Source organism: Lepidochelys kempii, chromosome 2 (genome assembly GCF_965140265.1).
Source record: "Lepidochelys kempii isolate rLepKem1 chromosome 2, rLepKem1.hap2, whole genome shotgun sequence".
NCBI lineage: Eukaryota > Metazoa > Chordata > Testudines > Cheloniidae > Lepidochelys > Lepidochelys kempii.
In genome coordinates, this window is record NC_133257.1 from 108,893,138 (window position 1) to 108,910,394 (window position 17,257).

At 43.5% G+C, this 17,257-nt stretch overlaps 1 protein-coding gene across 1 annotated transcript in view; it reads left to right on the forward strand.

Moving 5' to 3' along the window:
- The window catches only part of MBOAT1 (membrane bound glycerophospholipid O-acyltransferase 1), a 91,700-nt gene that overhangs the window by 46,942 nt on the left and 27,501 nt on the right, over positions 1-17,257 (forward strand). The window contains exon 5 of the mRNA XM_073331898.1: positions 15,590-15,645. Coding sequence (XP_073187999.1) covers positions 15,590-15,645 — 56 coding nt within the window. The remainder of the gene's footprint in view (positions 1-15,589; positions 15,646-17,257) is intronic.

Genomic DNA, 17,257 nt, shown 5'->3' on the forward strand with positions numbered 1-17,257 from the left:
GGTTTGAGTTCAGCCAGTTTGTTATGAGCAAAAAACAGTACCATTTGAAGAATATTCACTGAAGGCCTGTGGGTGACACAGATGCCTTATGTGAAATGCTAGGGTCCTCTGCACTTTTCCTAGTGGAAAAATTCACAGCACAAAAATCATCAGAAAATTGGCACCAATTGCCCACCCTTATTAATAGTCTCATATGAGAGGCAAATGCTTGAATTGGCTTGGAGACTGACCCACCTTTTCACCCTGAAAGGTGGTGTTTTCCATGTGTAAATCGGGGCCTTTTGGCTGACAGATACACAATCTTGCACTTTTTACTGCATGTGCCATATTTCTGCTGTAGATAAATGGAGCACTTCATTCTCTAGGGCTGTTGGGCTAAAACATTTCATCAACACTAACTTTACTCCAAAGGAAAATTGGCATCATTTCTAGCAAACCACCCTAAAAATGAACATAATCAAATGTGAAATCTAGAAAAGCTTTATAAGCAATTTTTTTAGCAAGGAGCATCACTGAAGGCAGTGATTTATCTTCTAATGCTTAATGCTTTGCTGTGTTTTCTTTCCTCCTGGTGGTTTTATTTCAGTCCCCAAAGTTAGCAACAATGGTAGAATAGCCAATTTGTAAAAAGAAAATACATTTGACAATGGAAACTGACCTAGATGTATTCTTTTACTGTTATACCAATTCAGAACAAAGTCAGAAGTATTAAGCACTCCAAAGAGTTAGATGGAAACATTTGTTTTCCTTGGAAATATAGTAAGGAAATTCTTTTTTGGCAATGGAAGTGATGGGATGACAGTTCTGGGGACCGAAGTCCTTTGTGTATCCACAGACCAGGTACAACATGGGTAGTAGTAGAGCAAGACATGGCTCTGCCAATAAGCCTCTGTTCTGTAGTGTGAAGATAGCACTCTTTTCATTCACTACACACTCATTCATTGCTTGACTACTCTGCTTAGTATTTGTCCACTTGAAACTGGACACCCCTAACTGATTACACATAAGCTGATAAAGAACCGTGGTGGTAACTACCAATAAGCTGAAATTCAAACCAGTGAATCAGAGTTGAAAAGCTTGATATCCCATTAATATCCCATGCATTTCCCTCAGAAAGAAACATTTTTCTGAATGAAAACTTTCAACACTAAAGAATAGTTATGTAATGACGCCACCAACTGAACATATTGTTTAGATGGGGATGGGTGAAGCAAGTGGTTCTGATTTTAAGTTAGGAAGTGACTTCATTTCTGCCTAAACACGAAACAAACTGGAAACTGATTTGAGGTGTGTAAATTTCAGTTTTGTATCTTCTTCTGTGTGCTGCCCCACTTCCTGGTTTCTGTTGAAAACAGAAGTAACAAAATACAGCAAGAGAGTTAAGATATGGAGTTTCTAGTACAATAATAAAAAACTTAGACAATCTGGATAATTTTATGAGAGCCTGTCAAGGTTCCCTCCCCACTCTGAACTCAAGGGCACAGATGTGGGGACCTGCATGAAAGACCCCGTAAGCTTATTCTTACCAGCTTAGGTTAAAAACTTCCCCAAGGTACAAACTTTGCCTTTTCCTTGAACTGTATGCTGCCACCATCAAGTGTTTTAAACAAAGAACAGGGAAAGAGACCACATGGAGACGTCTTCCCCCAAAAGGGAAGAAGGAGGATCCTGGGAACTACAGGCCAGTCAGCCTCACCTCAGTCCCTGGAAAAATCATGGAGCGGGTCCTCAAGGAATCAATTCTGAAGCACTTAGAGGAGAGGTAAGTGATCAGGAACAGTCAGCATGGATTCACCAAGAGCAAGTCATGCCTGACTAATCTAATTGCCTTCTATGATGAGATAACTGGCTCTGTGGATAAAGGGAAAGCAGTGAACATGTTGTTCCTTGACTTTAGCAAAGCTTTTGACGCGGTCTCCCACAGTATTCTTGCCAGCAAGTTAAAGAAGTATGGGCTGGATGAATGGACTATAAGGTGGATAGAAAGCTGGCTAGATTGTCGGGCTCAACGGGTAGTGATCAATGGCTCCATGTCTAGTTGGCAGCTGGTATCAAGTGGAGTGCCCCAAGGGTCAGTCCTGGGGCTGGTTTTGTTCAATATCTTCATAAATGATCTGGAGGATGGTGTGTATTGCACCCTCAGCAAGTTTGCAGATGACACTAAACTGGGAGGAGAGGTAAATACGCTGCACTTAGGACGGAAGAATCCAATGCACCGCTACAGACTAGGGACCGAATGGCTCGGCAGCAATTCTGCAGAAAAGGACCTAGGAGTTACAGTGGACGAGAAGCTGGATATGAGTCAACAGTGTGCCCTTGTTGCCAAGAAGGCCAATGGCATTTTGGGATGTATAAGTAGGAGCATTGCCAGCAGATCGAGGGACGGGATCGTCCCCCTCTATTCGACAGTGGTGAGGCCTCATCTGGAGTACTGTGTCCAGTTTTGGGCTTCACACTACAAGAAGGATGTGGAAAAACTGGAAAGAGTCCAGCGGAGGGCAACAAAAATGATTAGGGGACTGGAACACATGAGTTATGAGGAGAGGCTGAGGGAACTGGGGATGTTTACTCTACGGAAGAGAAGAATGAGAGGGGATTTGATAGCTGCTTTCAACTACCTGAAAGGTGGTTCCAAAGAGGATGGCTCTAGACTGTTCTCAGTGGTAGCAGATGACAGAACAAGGAGTAATGGTCTCAAGTTGCAGTGGGGGAGATTTAGGTTGGATATTAGGAAAAACTTTTTCACTAGGAGTGTGGTGAAACGCTGGAATGTGTTACCTAGGGAGGCGGTGGAATCTCCTTCCCTAGAAGTTTTTAAGGTCAGGCTTGACAAAGCCCTGGCTGGGATGATTTAATTGGGGATTGGCCCTGCTTTGAGCAGGGGGTTGGACTAGATGACCTCCTGAGGTCCCTTCCAACCCTGATATTCTATGGTTCTATGATTCTATGAAAATATCCCCCCAAGCCCTACACCTCCTTTTCTGGGGAAGGCTTGATAAGGATCCTCACCAATTTGTACGGGTGAACACAGACCCAAACCCTTGGATCTTAAGAACAATGAAAAATCAGGTTCTTAAAAGAAGAATTTTAATTAAAGAAAAGGTAAAAGAATCACCTCTGTAAAATCAGGATGGTAGATACCTTACAGGGTACTCAGATTCAAAATATAGAGAATCCCTCTAGGCAAAACCTTAAGTTACAAAAAAACACAAAAATGGGAATATGCATTCCATCCAGCACAGCTTATTTTACCAGCCATTAAACAAAAGGAAATCTAACGCATTTCTAGCTAGATTACTTACTAACTTAACAGGAGATGTAAGGCTGCATTCCTGATCTGTTCCAGGCAAAAGCATCACACAGACAGATGAACCGTTTGTTCTGCCCCCCCCTCCAGATTTGAAAGTATCTTGTCCCCTCATTGGTCATTTTGGGTCAGATGCCAGCCAGGTTATCTTAGCTTCTTAACCCTTTACAGGTGAAAGGGGTTTGCCTTTGGCCAGGAGGGATTTTATAGCACTGTATACAGAAAAGTGGTTACCCTTCCCTTTATTTTTATGACAGAGCTTTTAATCATGTGAGGTTTTCCACACTGATGTCCAGACCAAGGAAATGAATTCACAACAAGTATCAAAATTATTAGAAATAAATCATAGCATGGGGAAATTAAGTTTCTGTTTCTCTGGTCTGGTTTTAGCAATAGTGTTGGTGTTTTATTTTGTATGATATTATTCCACAATGCCTAATCTGTGAATATCCTTTAGTTTGCAGCCACAAAGCATGAGGAGCTCTTTTTAGTCACAGTTAAACAGAACTCAAATGATCTGGGGTTTGGGAATAAATGGCTTTATTTCAAATCTTTTCCTTTAGGTTTCCTCTGTAAATGTAAGTATCATCTGTAGGCTTTATTCCCATGGAATATTGTGATTTTCTTTTAAAGTCTACCTACTTCTTCGTCCCTTTTCAATAAACTGTGTCAACATTTTGTCAACATTTTGAACAAAATAATAGATTCTGACTTTGGCTTGTGAGTATACAGTAGATTTTATTAAGATCTATTTCTGTGCACCCTTCTGCAGCCTTCTCAAACTGAGCCACATTTTTACTACTTATATGTCAGAAACGTTTGACCTTGCATGACATGGGCACCATGTTTGACAGGCTAATTTAGTCAACATTTTTGTGTCATTTATAATTAGATGTTCCCTGAAAGCTTAAAAAAATTAGCAATTTATTCCTTCGGTATTGCCACTCCTAAGTGTTCAAAAATCCTGAGTCTGACTTAGTAATCATGGGATTTTAAAAATAAGCTTTTGGTTCTTTTTATTTTGGCTCTGTTTTTTGAGCTTGGAGGATTCATGTTTTCAAACTTTTCTCTACAGTCAGTAGGACTCGGAATTTATTTAAAAAACCAAATAAACAACAAAAGCTGAGGTTCTCATATAATCACATGATTCAGGGAGCTGGGTTTAAAAAAAAATCAAATCTTGTAACACCTGAAATAAAATCCTGAGAGTTGGCAACGCTTCTTTTTAATACTTTAAATATCCAAATCATACATCTAACTTGGCAACTAATCACACACAGTGGAGGCTGACAGATATTGGACACAATGTTCTGGCATTACCTGCAAAGCTGATCTTCAAGGACACATTGAAAGAGCTCTGTATGTGTCAAGAGTGAGAGATTGCTGATCTCTGCTGTACTGTCTATTTTATTACTAAGCTTGAAATCTCAATATACCAGCATCTCCTGACTCAGCATTTCAGCTTTAAAACAGAGAACTATTTTAGGTGGGAGGAAGGTATGAAGTGTCTGTCCAGGTGCTATAGTGGACCCATATAACACAGAAGTTGCATAATGTGCTGCCGTATGCCAAGTTAGGTGTCTGGTTAGGATTTCTCATTCTGGGAACTGAGTGTCAATCTATGTGGTACCTCTCACCAGGATGTGTGAGCACCATATGGATTCGAAGGTTGGAAGCCAGAAGGGTTTAGCATATGATGTAGGTGAAGCACTTGGATTTCAGGGCACAAAGTGAAACATGCCAAGTTTCCAGTTACTCTGTATTAGCTGTAAATTTCCTAAGCTGACATCAAGATGAAGTCGGTGGCTGGGTGGGAGGGGCAGAGGGACAACGGACCTGTTCATCCTACTTTTACAGCCAGAGGAGAGATTACAGTACCAGGCACTACAGAAATATGGACATGTGCTTTCACATGTGCGTATGGGAAAGGCTGATATCCCATAAGAGCCCACAGTGACTGATTCTTTTCTTGGCTGGGACAGGATATAGGCAGATTTCTGCTTAGGGGACGTTGCAAGACAGTTTTCCGCCTTCCTGAGGAAGGTTACAGAATAGACTAGACAATTTGAGTCTGTTTGAATATTGGAGACTTTAGCTGAGCTGTTATTCTATGCCACTGTTTTCCTTCTCTAGCATCCTTAATTCCCACTCTTGCTGACATTGTATATGAAGCATATTGAACCCAGGAGGAAAATAGACTCCTACTGGTTTTTCAAAATTGGCTTTGTATGATACCTCTCATAGATAGATAGACTCAGTCCCTTGGACTGAGTCATCTATCTGCCGCCCTGACCGGGAAAACCGAGAAGTCTGCTGCTTGCCAGGGGCTAAGATTCGCGATGTGACGGAGAGACTGCCGAGACTCATCAAGCCCTCGGATCGCTATCCCTTCCTGCTTCTCCACGTGGGCACCAATGATACTGCCAAGAATGACCTTGAGCGGATCACTGCAGACTATGTGGCTCTGGGAAGAAGGATAAAGGAGTTTGAGGTGCAAGTGGTGGTCTCGTCCATCCTCTCCGTGGAAGGAAAAGGCCGGGGCAGGGACCATCGAATCATGGAAGTCAACGAATGGCTACGCAGGTGGTGTCGGAGAGAAGGCTTTGGATTCTTTGACCATGGGATGGTGTTCCATGAAGGAGGAGTGCTGGGCAGAGACGGGCTCCATCTTACGAAGAGAGGGAAGAGCATCTTTGCGAGCAGGCTGGCTAACCTAGTGAGGAGGGCTTTAAACTAGGTTCACCAGGGGAAGGAGACCAAAGCCCTGAGGTAAGTGGGAAAGCGGGATACCGGGTGGAAGCACAGGCAGGAACGTCTGGGAGGGGAGGGCTCCTGCCTCATACTGAGAATGAGGGGCGATCAGCAGGTTATCTCAAGTGCTTATATACGAATGCACAAAGCCTTGGAAACAAGCAGGGAGAACTGGAGGTCCTGGTGATGTCAAGGAATTATGACGTGATCGGAATAACAGAGACTTGGTGGGATAACTCACATGACTGGAGTACTGTCATGGATGGTTATAAACTGTTCAGGAAGGACAGGCAGGGCAGAAAAGGTGGGGGAGTAGCACTGTATGTCAGGGAGCAGTATGACTGCTCAGAGCTCCGGTACGAAACTGCAGAAAAACCTGAGTGTCTCTGGATTAAGTTTAGAAGTGTGAGCAACAAGAGTGATGTTGTGGTGGGAGTCTGCTATAGACCACCGGACCAGGGGGATGAGGTGGATGAGGCTTTCTTCCGGCAACTCGCAGAAGCTACTAGATCGCACGCCCTGATTCTCATGGGTGACTTTAATCTTCCTGATATCTGCTGGGAGAGCAATACAGCAGTGCATAGACAATCCAGGAAGTTTTTGGAAAGCATAGAGGACAATTTCCTGGTGCAAGTGCTAGAGGAGCCAACTGGGGGGGAGCTTTTCTTGACCTGCTGCTCACAAACAGGGAAGAATTAGTGGGGGAAGCAAAAGTGGACGGGAATCTGGGAGGCAGTGACCATGAGTTGGTTGAGTTCAGGATCCTGACACAGGGAAGAAAGGTAAGCAGCAGGATACGGACCCTGGACTTCAGAAAAGCAGACTTCGACTCCCTCAGGGAATGGATGGGTAGGATCCCCTGGGGGACTAACATGAAGGGGAAAGGAGTCCAGGAGAGCTGGCTGTAGTTCAAGGAATCTCTGTTGAGGTTACAGGGACAAACCATCCCGATGAGTCGAAAGAATAGTAAATATGGCAGGCGACCAGCTTGGCTTAACGGTGAAATCCTAGCGGATCTTAAACATAAAAAAAAAGCTCACAAGAAGTGGAAGGTTGGACATATGACCAGGGAAGAGTATAAAAATATTGCTCGGGCATATAGGAATGAAATCAGGAGAGCCAAATTGCACCTGGAGCTGCAGCTAGCAAGAGATGTCAAGAGTAACAAGAAGGGTTTCTTCAGGTATGTTGGCAACAAGAAGAAAGCCAAGGAAAGGGTGGGCCCCTTACTGAATGAGGGAGGCAACCTAGTGACAGAGGATGTGGAAAAAGCTAATGTGCTCAATGCTTTTTTTGCCTCTGTCTTCACTAACAAGGACAGCTCCCAGACTGCTGCGCTGGGCATCACAACATGGGGAGTAGATGGCCAACCCCCTGTGGAGAAAGAGGTGGTTAGGGACTATTTAGAAAAGCTGGACGTGCACAAATCCATGGGGCCGGACGAGTTGCATCTGAGAGTGCTAAAGGAATTGGCGGCTGTGATTGCAGAGCCATTGGCCATTATCTTTGAAAACTCGTGGCAAACAGGGGAAGTCCCAGATGACTGGAAAAAGGCTAATGTAGTGCCAATCTTTAAAAAAGGGAAGGAGGAGGATCCTGGGAACTACAGGCAAGTCAGCCTAACCTCAGTCCCCGGAAAAATCATGGAGCAGGTCCTCAGGGAATCAATCCTGAAGCACTTACATGAGAGGAAAGTGATCGGGAACAGTCAGCATGGATTCACCAAGGGAAGGTCATGCCTGACTAATCTAATCGCCTTCTATGATGAGATTACTGGTTCTGTGGATGAAGGGAAAGCAGTGGATGTATTGTTTCTTGACTTTAGCAAAGCTTTTGACATGGTCTCCCACAGTATTCTTGTCAGCAAGTTAAAGAAGTACGGGCTGGATGAATGCACTATAAGGTGGGTAGAAAATTGGCTAGATTGTCGGGCTCAACGGGTAGTGATCAATGGCTCCATGTCTAGTTGGCAGCCGGTGTCAAGTGGAGTGCCCCAGGGGTCTGTCCTGGGGCTGATTTTGTTCAATATCTTCATAAATGATCTGGAGGATGGTGTGGATTGCACTCTCAGCAAATTTGCGGATGATACTAAGCTGGGAGGAGTGGTTGATACGCTGGAGTGCAGGGATAGGATACAGAGGGACCTAGACAAATTGGAGGATTGGGCCAAAAGAAATCTGATGAAGTTCAATAAGGATAAGTGCAGGGTCCTGCACTTAGGACGGAAGAACCCAATGCACAGCTACAGACTAGGGACCGAATGGCTAGGCAGCAGTTCTGCGGAAAAGGACCTAGGGGTGACAGTGGACGAGAAGCTGGATATGAGTCAGCAGTGTGCCCTTGTTGCCAAGAAGGCCAATGGCATTTTGGGATGTATAAGTAGGGGCATAGCGAGCAGATCAAGGGACGTGATCGTTCCCCTCTATTCGACATTGGTGAGGCCTCATCTGGAGTACTGTGTCCAGTTTTGGGCCCCACATTACAAGAAGGATGTGGATAAATTGGAGAGAGTCCAGCGAAGGGCAACAAAAATGTTTAGGGGTCTGGAACACATGACTTATGAGGAGAGGCTGAGGGAACGGGGATTGTTTAGTCTGCAGAAGAGAAGAATGAGAGGGGATTTGATAGCTGCTTTCAACTACCTGAGAGGTGGTTCCAGAGAGGATGGTTCCAGACTAGTCTCAGTGGTAGAAGAGGACAGGACAAGCAGTAATGGTCTTAAGTTGCAGTGGGGGAGGTTTAGGTTGGATATTAGGAAAAACTTCTTCACTAAGAGGGTGGTGAAACACTGGAATGCATTACCTAGGGAGGTGGTAGAATCTCCTTCCTTAGAAGTTTTTAAGGTCAGGCTTGACAAAGCCCTGGCTGGGATGATTTAATTGGGGATTGGTCCTGCTTTGAGTAGGGGGTTGGACTAGATGACCTCCTGAGGTCCCTTCCAACCCTGATATTCTATGATTCTATGATATGTTGTATTTGTCTGCAGGAGTGTCATTTCTGTGAATCTTTCTGTCTTATTTAGAGTTCAAATTTGGGAAGGAAGGGAGAGAATGTTAGTTTTTTCAGATTAAATGGTATGTAAGATTTAAGAATTATACTTGGTTGCTAGATATTATGATGAGTACTCTATAAATACCTAATATAGATATAAATAATCATTCTTTTTCTCTACATTCATGTATCATAGTAGTGTTTTAATGCAGGCTGGTTTTGTGCATGACCTAATCAGTCCATCTGAATTGTTTGCATATCAGTGCTCACTGGCTTACAGCAGTACAACTCACTGGCTTACAATTTTCAAATGCAGGTGCCTATCTGCAGGCAATTAAAGGGACATCAGTTTGGCTTTGATTCTCTGGTTTAAAGTTACTTACTTAAACATTAGAATAAAACACATCAGTTTTGTCATTAGCAAGAATCATGCCTTTTAAAAGGAAAAATTGTTGCTGAACCAACATGAACAAATTGGTGGAGTTCACACATAAAATGAAAGGCTCAAACAATGGCAGTAGAATTCTGTATGATTGTAGACCTGCTTCTTCATTGCAAATCACTGCCTCTCCTAAGGAGTTTTTTTTTAAGGAGTCTGCTGCTTTGTCTGCTTAAAGCCCTGGGATTTATATATATTTGAAAGGAAGACTGCAGTTTTGCCACAAGGGGAAAAACTACCCTAAGACATAGGATGTTCAAGAAAACGTACTCCCCTCCCTATTGGAAGAGAAACTTTTCATACCGTTGAGAACTTCATAGAATAAAATTTAATAAGAGGTGTTTCAGGCCATTAGTGCTCTCCTGAAAATGAAAGAATCCCATAATGACAATCTGTTAGGTAGAGTCAGTGGCCTAGATATTTTAATGATAGTGATTATGCAAAATCTACATGATTCCTTTAGCATGATTAGATCCCAACTCTGGGTTTATTTTGCATTTTATGTGTAGGTGTTTTAATGAAATTAGCTGATACCTGAAGATAACTTCCTAGGATGTAGTTGACAGTTGTTTTTGCACATTTACTTTTTTTGGTTAAAAAAAATGCAGATAACCATACACTTATGCACATTTAAATGTGTTGTTCAGAAATGCACCAGATACTGCCACATATTATCTAAAAACAGATGTCACTTTTAAAGAAATTATCTGTCTTTTTCCTATTTTTATTTTTTGCATTTTGACTTGCTTTTACTCTGATAACATTTAACAGAGACGTGGTGGGATAATAGGCATGGCTGGAATATTGTTATAGATGGGTACAGCTTGCTCAGGAAGGACAGGCAGGGAAAAAAGGGAGGAGGTGTTGCCTTATATATCAAAAATGTATACACTTGGACTGAGGCTGAGATGGAAATAGGAGACAGACTTGTTGAAAGTCTCTGGGTAAGGATAAAAGGGGTAAAAACCAAGGATGATGTCATGGTAGGCTCTACTACAGACCACCTAACCAGGAAGAAGAGGTGAATAAGGATTTTTTTAAACAACCAACAAAATCATCCAAAGCAAAGGACTTGGTGGTGATAGGGGAATTCAACTATTCCTACATCTGCTGGGAAAATAACACAGCAGGGCACAGATTATCCAACAAGTTCTTGGAATGTATTGGAGACAATTTTTTATTTCAGAAGGTGGAGAAGTTACTAGGGGAGAAGCTGTTCTAGATTTCCTTTTGACAGATAGGGAGGAATTGGTTGAGAATTTGAAAGTGGAAGGCAACTTGGGTGAAAGTGATCATGAAATGATAGAGTTCATGATTCTAAGGAATGGTAGGAGGGAGAACAGCAAAATCAAGACAATGGATTTCAAGAGGGCAGACTATAGAAAAACTCATGGAGTTGGTAGGTAAGATTCCATGGAAAGCAAGTCTAAAGAGAAAAACAATTGAAGACAGTTGGCAGTTTTTCAGAGACACATTATTAAGGGCACAAGAGCAAAGTATCCCACTGTGTAGGAAAGATAGGAAGTATGATAAGAGACCACCCTGGCTTAACCAGGAGATCTTCAATGATCTAAAAAGAAAAATAGTCCTACAAAAAGTGGAAACTAGGTCAAATTATAAAAGATAAATATGAACAACACAGGTATGTAGGGACAAAATTAGAAAGGCCAAGGCACAAAACGAGATTAAACTAGCTAGCGACATAAAGGGTAACAAGAAAACATTCCACAATACATTAAAAGGAAGAGGAAGACCAAGGACAAGCTAGGACCGTTACTCAATAAGGGGAAAAAATAATAACAGAAAATGTGGAAATGGCAGAGGTGCTTAATGACTTCTTTGTTTCGGTTTTCACCAAGAAGGTTGATGGTGATTGGATGTCTAACATAGTGAATGCCAGTGAAAATGAGGTAGGATCAGAGGCTAATATAGGAATAAAACAAGTTAAAAATTACTTCGACAAATCAGATGTCTTCAAGTCACCAGCGCCTGATAAAATACATCCTAGAATACTCAAGGAGCTGACTGAGGAGATATCTGAGCCATTAGCAATTATCTTTGAAAAGTCATAGAAGACAGGAGAGATTCCAGAAGACTGGAAAGGGCGAATATAGTGCCAATCTATAAAAAGGGAAATGAGGACAACCCAGGGAATTACAGACCAGTCATCTTAACTTCTGTACCTGGAAAGATAATGGAGCAAATAATTAAGCAATCAATTTGCAAACATCTAGAAGATAATAAGGTGATAAGTAACAGTCAGCGTGGATTTGTCAAGTACAAATCGTGTCAAACCAACCTGATCGTTTTCTTTGACAAGGTAACAAGCCTTCTGAATAGGGGGGAAGTGGTAGACATGGTATAAATTGACTTTAGTAAAGCTTTTGATACTGTCTCGCATGACCGTCTTATAAACAAACTACGGAAATATAACCTAGATGGAGCTACTATAAGGTGGGTGCAAAACTGGTTGGAAAACCGTTCCCAGCAGCCGTGCAAGTAAGCTGGTACGCTCCAGTACACCGTACTAGCAAGCTAATTATAGCCGGTATGGCATACTGGAAAGACACAGCAGCAGCCCCACCGGAGATGAGGGCTGGGGGTTCTGCTCCTTTTCCCGCTGCCCCTCCCAGCAGGGAAAGGAGCAGAATTCCCAGCCCTGCCTCCTGCCCTTCCATGGAGCTGTGGTACACTCTGTCTGTGTACCACAGCAGCAGCCCTGCTGGAGGAGAGGGCTGTGGGGTGGGGCTGAGGCTGGGAGTTCTGCTCCTTTCCCCGCTGGGAGGGGCAGCAGTAGGGAAAGAAGCAGAATGCTGACAGCTCCTCTGGCAGCTGTACTTCCCCCTCCCCAGCCCTGTCTTTGGCGCAGCAGGAGGAGGACAGAGCCCCCCACCCCAGCTAACATGGGATGGATGTGCGGAGGGGGCGGGGAGAGCGTGGGGGCCCTGGGCTGGGGGCAGGGCGGTGAGGAGTCACATGGAGGGTCACATGGGGAGGTCATGTGCTCCCCTCCCTCCCCCAATATCAGTAAGACATAGATTTTACTTACACCACTGGTTCCCAGAGAGTAGTTATCAGTGGCTCGCAGTCATGCTGGAAGGGCATAACCAGTGGGGTCCCACATGGATCCTGTTCTGTTCAATATCTTCATCAGTGATTTAGGTAATGGCATAGAGAGTACGCTTATAAAGTTTGCGACTGATATCAAGCTAGGAGGGGTTGCAAGTGCTTTGGAGGATAGGATTAAAATTAAAAATGATCTGGACAAACTGGAGAAATGGTCTGAAGTAAATAGGTTGAAATTCAATAAGGACAAATGCAAAGTACTCCACTGAGAAGGAACAATCAGTTACACACATACAAAATCGGAAATGACTACCTAGGAAGGAGTACTGCAGAAAGGGATCTGGTGGAAGTGGACCACAAGCTAAATATGAGTCAACAGTATAAAGCTGTTGCAAAAAAAGCAAACATCATTCTGGGATGTGTAAGCAGGAGTGTTGTAAGCACGACACGAGAAGTCATTCTTCTGCTCTACTCCATGCTGATTAGGCCTCAGCTGGAGTATTGTGTCCAGTTCTGGGTGCCACATTTCAGAAAAGATGTGGACAAATTGGAGAAGATCCAGAGAAGAGTGACAAAAATGATTAAAGGTCTAGAAAACATGACCTATGAGGGAAGATTGAAAAAACTGGGTTTGTTTAGTGTGGAAAAGAGACGACTGAGAAGGGACATGATAACGGTTTTCAAGTACATAAAAGGTTGTTACAAGGAGGAGGGAGAAGAATTTTCTTCTTAACCTCTGAGGCTAGGATAAGAAGCAATGGACTTAATTTGCAGCAAGGGTGGTTTAGGTTGGACATTAGGAAAAACGTTCTGTCAGAGTGGTTAAGCACTGGAATAAATTGCCCAGGGAGGTTGTGGAAATCTCCATCATTGGAGATTTTTAAGAGCAGGTTAGACAAATGCCTGTCAGGAATGGTCTAGATCAGGGATTGGCAACCTTTGGCAAGCGGCCCATCAGGGAAATCCGCTGGCGGGCCAGGACGGTTTGTTTACCTGCTGCGTCCACAGATTCGGCCGATCGCAGCTCCCACTGGCCGCGGTTCACCGTTCCAGGCCAATGGGGGCTGTGGGAAGCAGTGTGGGCATGCTAAAGATTTCCGATCCCTGATCTAGATAATATTTAGTTCTGCAGCAGACTGGACTAGATGACCTCTCGAGGTCCCTTCGAATCTTGTCCTATGATTCTATGATTTCCACTAACTGCAGATAACTGTGCCTGCTTGTGGATTCCCTTTGGATGTCAATGTCTGATGAGGATGAGGATAAAGCATATTCTTTGTGTATAAAATTATGACAGTGATATGGATATACATTTAGGGTTTAAAATACAATTGAATTCCAGATATCTGAATCTACAGTATCTAAACCTCTCAGTCTACTGAACTGCCATCATAACTCCCTGGTCTATTGAAACCTGATTATGTGAACATAATCTTTTGAGTGGTTCAGATAATCGGAATTCTACTGTACCTTAGACACTTTTTTCAACACGATGAGTGTTTAGAAATCACAAACTTTTATATTGAGGCAACCAAAAGGCAAATAGTTAATCTTAACCATCAGGTCTGATTTTGAGTTGGGAGATTTTTGAATACTTAATTTGTAATGTAACTACCAGCACAGTCTGAAACAATACATTCCAGAATCTCTTGGAAAATTCATGGAGAAAAGTAATACTTGCTTATTTTAGCTAACGATATCACTGGAAAATAACATTTTCCCTACCTCAGGCAGAAATTGGATTGGAAGATGCAGGGACTGAGCTGAAGAAATTCAGCTGTTCCCTCTTTCATTACATCCAGTTAAATATGATGAAACATTTTAAACTAGCAAAAAGCTTTGTTTAGAGTAGTCATCTAGTTCGATGTAGGTTTTTTCTTTTCCAGAAATGTTTGTGTACTGACTGAGATATGTATGAAAGTTCTATATACCAGTCAAAATCTGGTAATAGCAATTGCCTATTAACATCAACCATAATTTATATAGCAATGGTGTCTGAAACTGTGTGGAGAGATTGCACTTTTGTAGCAAAAAGAAGCACTCTGCAATGGGGCTGGAAACTTGTCCTCTGTAACACTTGTCCTTTGTTAATACTGATTTACAATAAAACCTAGGAATGTTGTCTTAAGTCCAGACTTCTTCTGTATCATTAACACCATATATATCCATGATAAATAATGCTGTTAAAGTAATTATATATTTTCACGGTCACATACAACTTCCATGATGATTATTATTGTAATTACATTAATATGGGAAGGCAGTGTTGCCTGGTGTGTAGAGCAATGAACTGGGACTCATGAGACCTGAGTTCTGTTCTCTGTTCTGCCGCTGGCCTACTGGGTGACCCTGGGAAAGTCACATCCCCTCTGTGCCTCAGTTTCCCCATTTGGATAATGGTAATAATTATGCTTGTCTCCTTTATAAATCACTTTGAGAATTACTGATGAAAAGCTCCATATAAGAACTAGGTGGTAGTTTTATTCTGCCTAAAAATGTTTGCTAGACACAGTCCCCACTCCAAAGAGATTAAAACCAGATGAGCTGCAGCAAGGGTGATGGTATTTCATACTGAGGTATTATATATTCCAGAATGACACCCTTAGTATAGTGTACGCTGTACTGGTTGAGGTACCGTTTTTTGGATGAGACCTACAATAAGGTTCTGACTGCATTTGGTAATTCAAGGTTTCACAGCACTCTACTGTAGGGTTGTTAACTTTGCTGTTTTGGCCCAGTTTCTACCATGGATAATTATGTTCTGCCTACTTAAATTCCTCATGCAATTTTGGTGTTTATATGGCATTTTCCACTTTTTGTTCTAAACTGTTACAACAATACCTTTTGCCCCAGAGGTGGTTGCATTTCATTGACTAACTAAGTGCATTGGGATCCTTTGAGCTGAAAGACCTTATATAAGTGTAACATTATTATTATCAATCAATCAATCCAATAATCCATATAAAAATAAGAAGGAAGGATTTGCACTGTATTATGAAAAGGCATTCATCACTTTCTATATCTTTACGTTATAGCCCACTGATGATTATTACACAGAAGATCACAACTCTTGCATTCCAAGTGCACGATGGTAAGCTAACAAGCCGCCTGATATCCTAAAGGGAGTATTTCCATTCCAGTCCATTGTCTTTAGTGGAGTTACCCCAGGGATGAATTTAGTTCAGTGTGTTTTTCTCAAAGCACTGCCCTTCCTTGCTTGGAGAAACAGACAGATTTTGCTGCATTTTTCCTGATTCTAAACCTTCTTTTTATAATAAAGATGCTTTTATACCTCAGAGAAGATTACCTCCAGGTCATTGAAAATTACACTGGTTTGGAGTCCATGGGCCTAAGTCTGATCAAATTTAATATTTGTTTGACACCTGTGTAACTCCATAGACTTCCCTCAAGTTACTCTTGATTCTTGCTGATGTGAGATCAGAATCAGGCCCAATGACTTAATATGTTCAGTCCTGAATCTTTGCGAGATCAAGGCATGAGTTTAAGGACTTGTCTATACAAACAGTTAATTTGTGGCAAGTTGGGGTATGAATCTACCCTGTGCTAGCCTGCTGCAGACTAACTGTCTGCATAGACCAGAAGTCTGCTTGAGCCTAATTTTTTGGCCTGACCCTGACCCAAACTGGGCCCATGCCTACCTGGCCCAAGTCTCTTTGACACTGCTAGTGTCACTAATGGCATCATTTTCCAGAAAGATGCCTGCCTCCAGTACAATAAAAGGCTCAAATGTTGCAATTGTAATTAGTGTTTTATTATTTATTATTTATTTATTTATTTCTATAGCAGTTGCATATGTGACTAGGGTTGCCAACTTTCTGATTGCAGAAAGCCGAATACCTTTGCCTTGCTCCTGCCCTGCCCTTCCCTGAGGCCCTGCCCCGAGGCCCTTCCCTGCCCCTTCTCCAAGGCTCCCCCCACTCCCTCCTGCCTCCCTCCCTCACTCACTCTCCCTCAACCTTGCTCATTTTCACAAGACTGAGGCAAGGGGTTAGGGTGAGGGTTCTGGCTGGGGTGTGAGCTCTGGCATGGGGCTGGGGTTGAGGGGTGTGGTATGCAGAAGGGGTCTCCGGGCTGGGGATGAGGGGTTTGGGGTGCAGGAGGGTGCCCCGGGCTGGGGCAGGAGGTTGGGATGTGGGAGGGGGTGCCGGGTGCAGGCTCTGGGAGAGAGTTTGGGTGTGCGAGGGGGCTCTGGGAGAGAGTTTGGGTGTGGGAGGGGGCTCAGGGCTGGGGCAGGGAATTGGGGTGCAGGAAGGGGTGAGGGATGTGGGCTCCAGGGAGCGCTTATCTTAGGCGGCTCCTGGAAGCAGCCAGCATGTCCCTGTGGGCCCTAGGCACAGGGATAGCCAAGCGGCTCTGCGTGCTGCCTTCGCCTGCATGCCCTGCTCATGCAGCTCCCATTGGCTGCAGTTCCTGGCCAATGGGAGCTGCAGAGCCGGCACTTGGGGCGGGGACAGCACATGGAGCTTCCCTAGCCGGCCCTGCGCCTAGAGGCCGCATGGACATGCTGGTTGCTTCCGGGAGCCACACGGAGATAGGACAGGCAGGGAGCCTGCCTTAGCTCCGCTGCACTGCCTACCGGATTTTTAATGGCCTAGTCAGCCATGCTGACCAGACCCACCAGGGTCTCTTTTCGACTGGGCATTTCGTTGGAAAACCTGACGCCTGGCAACCTCACCTGGGGA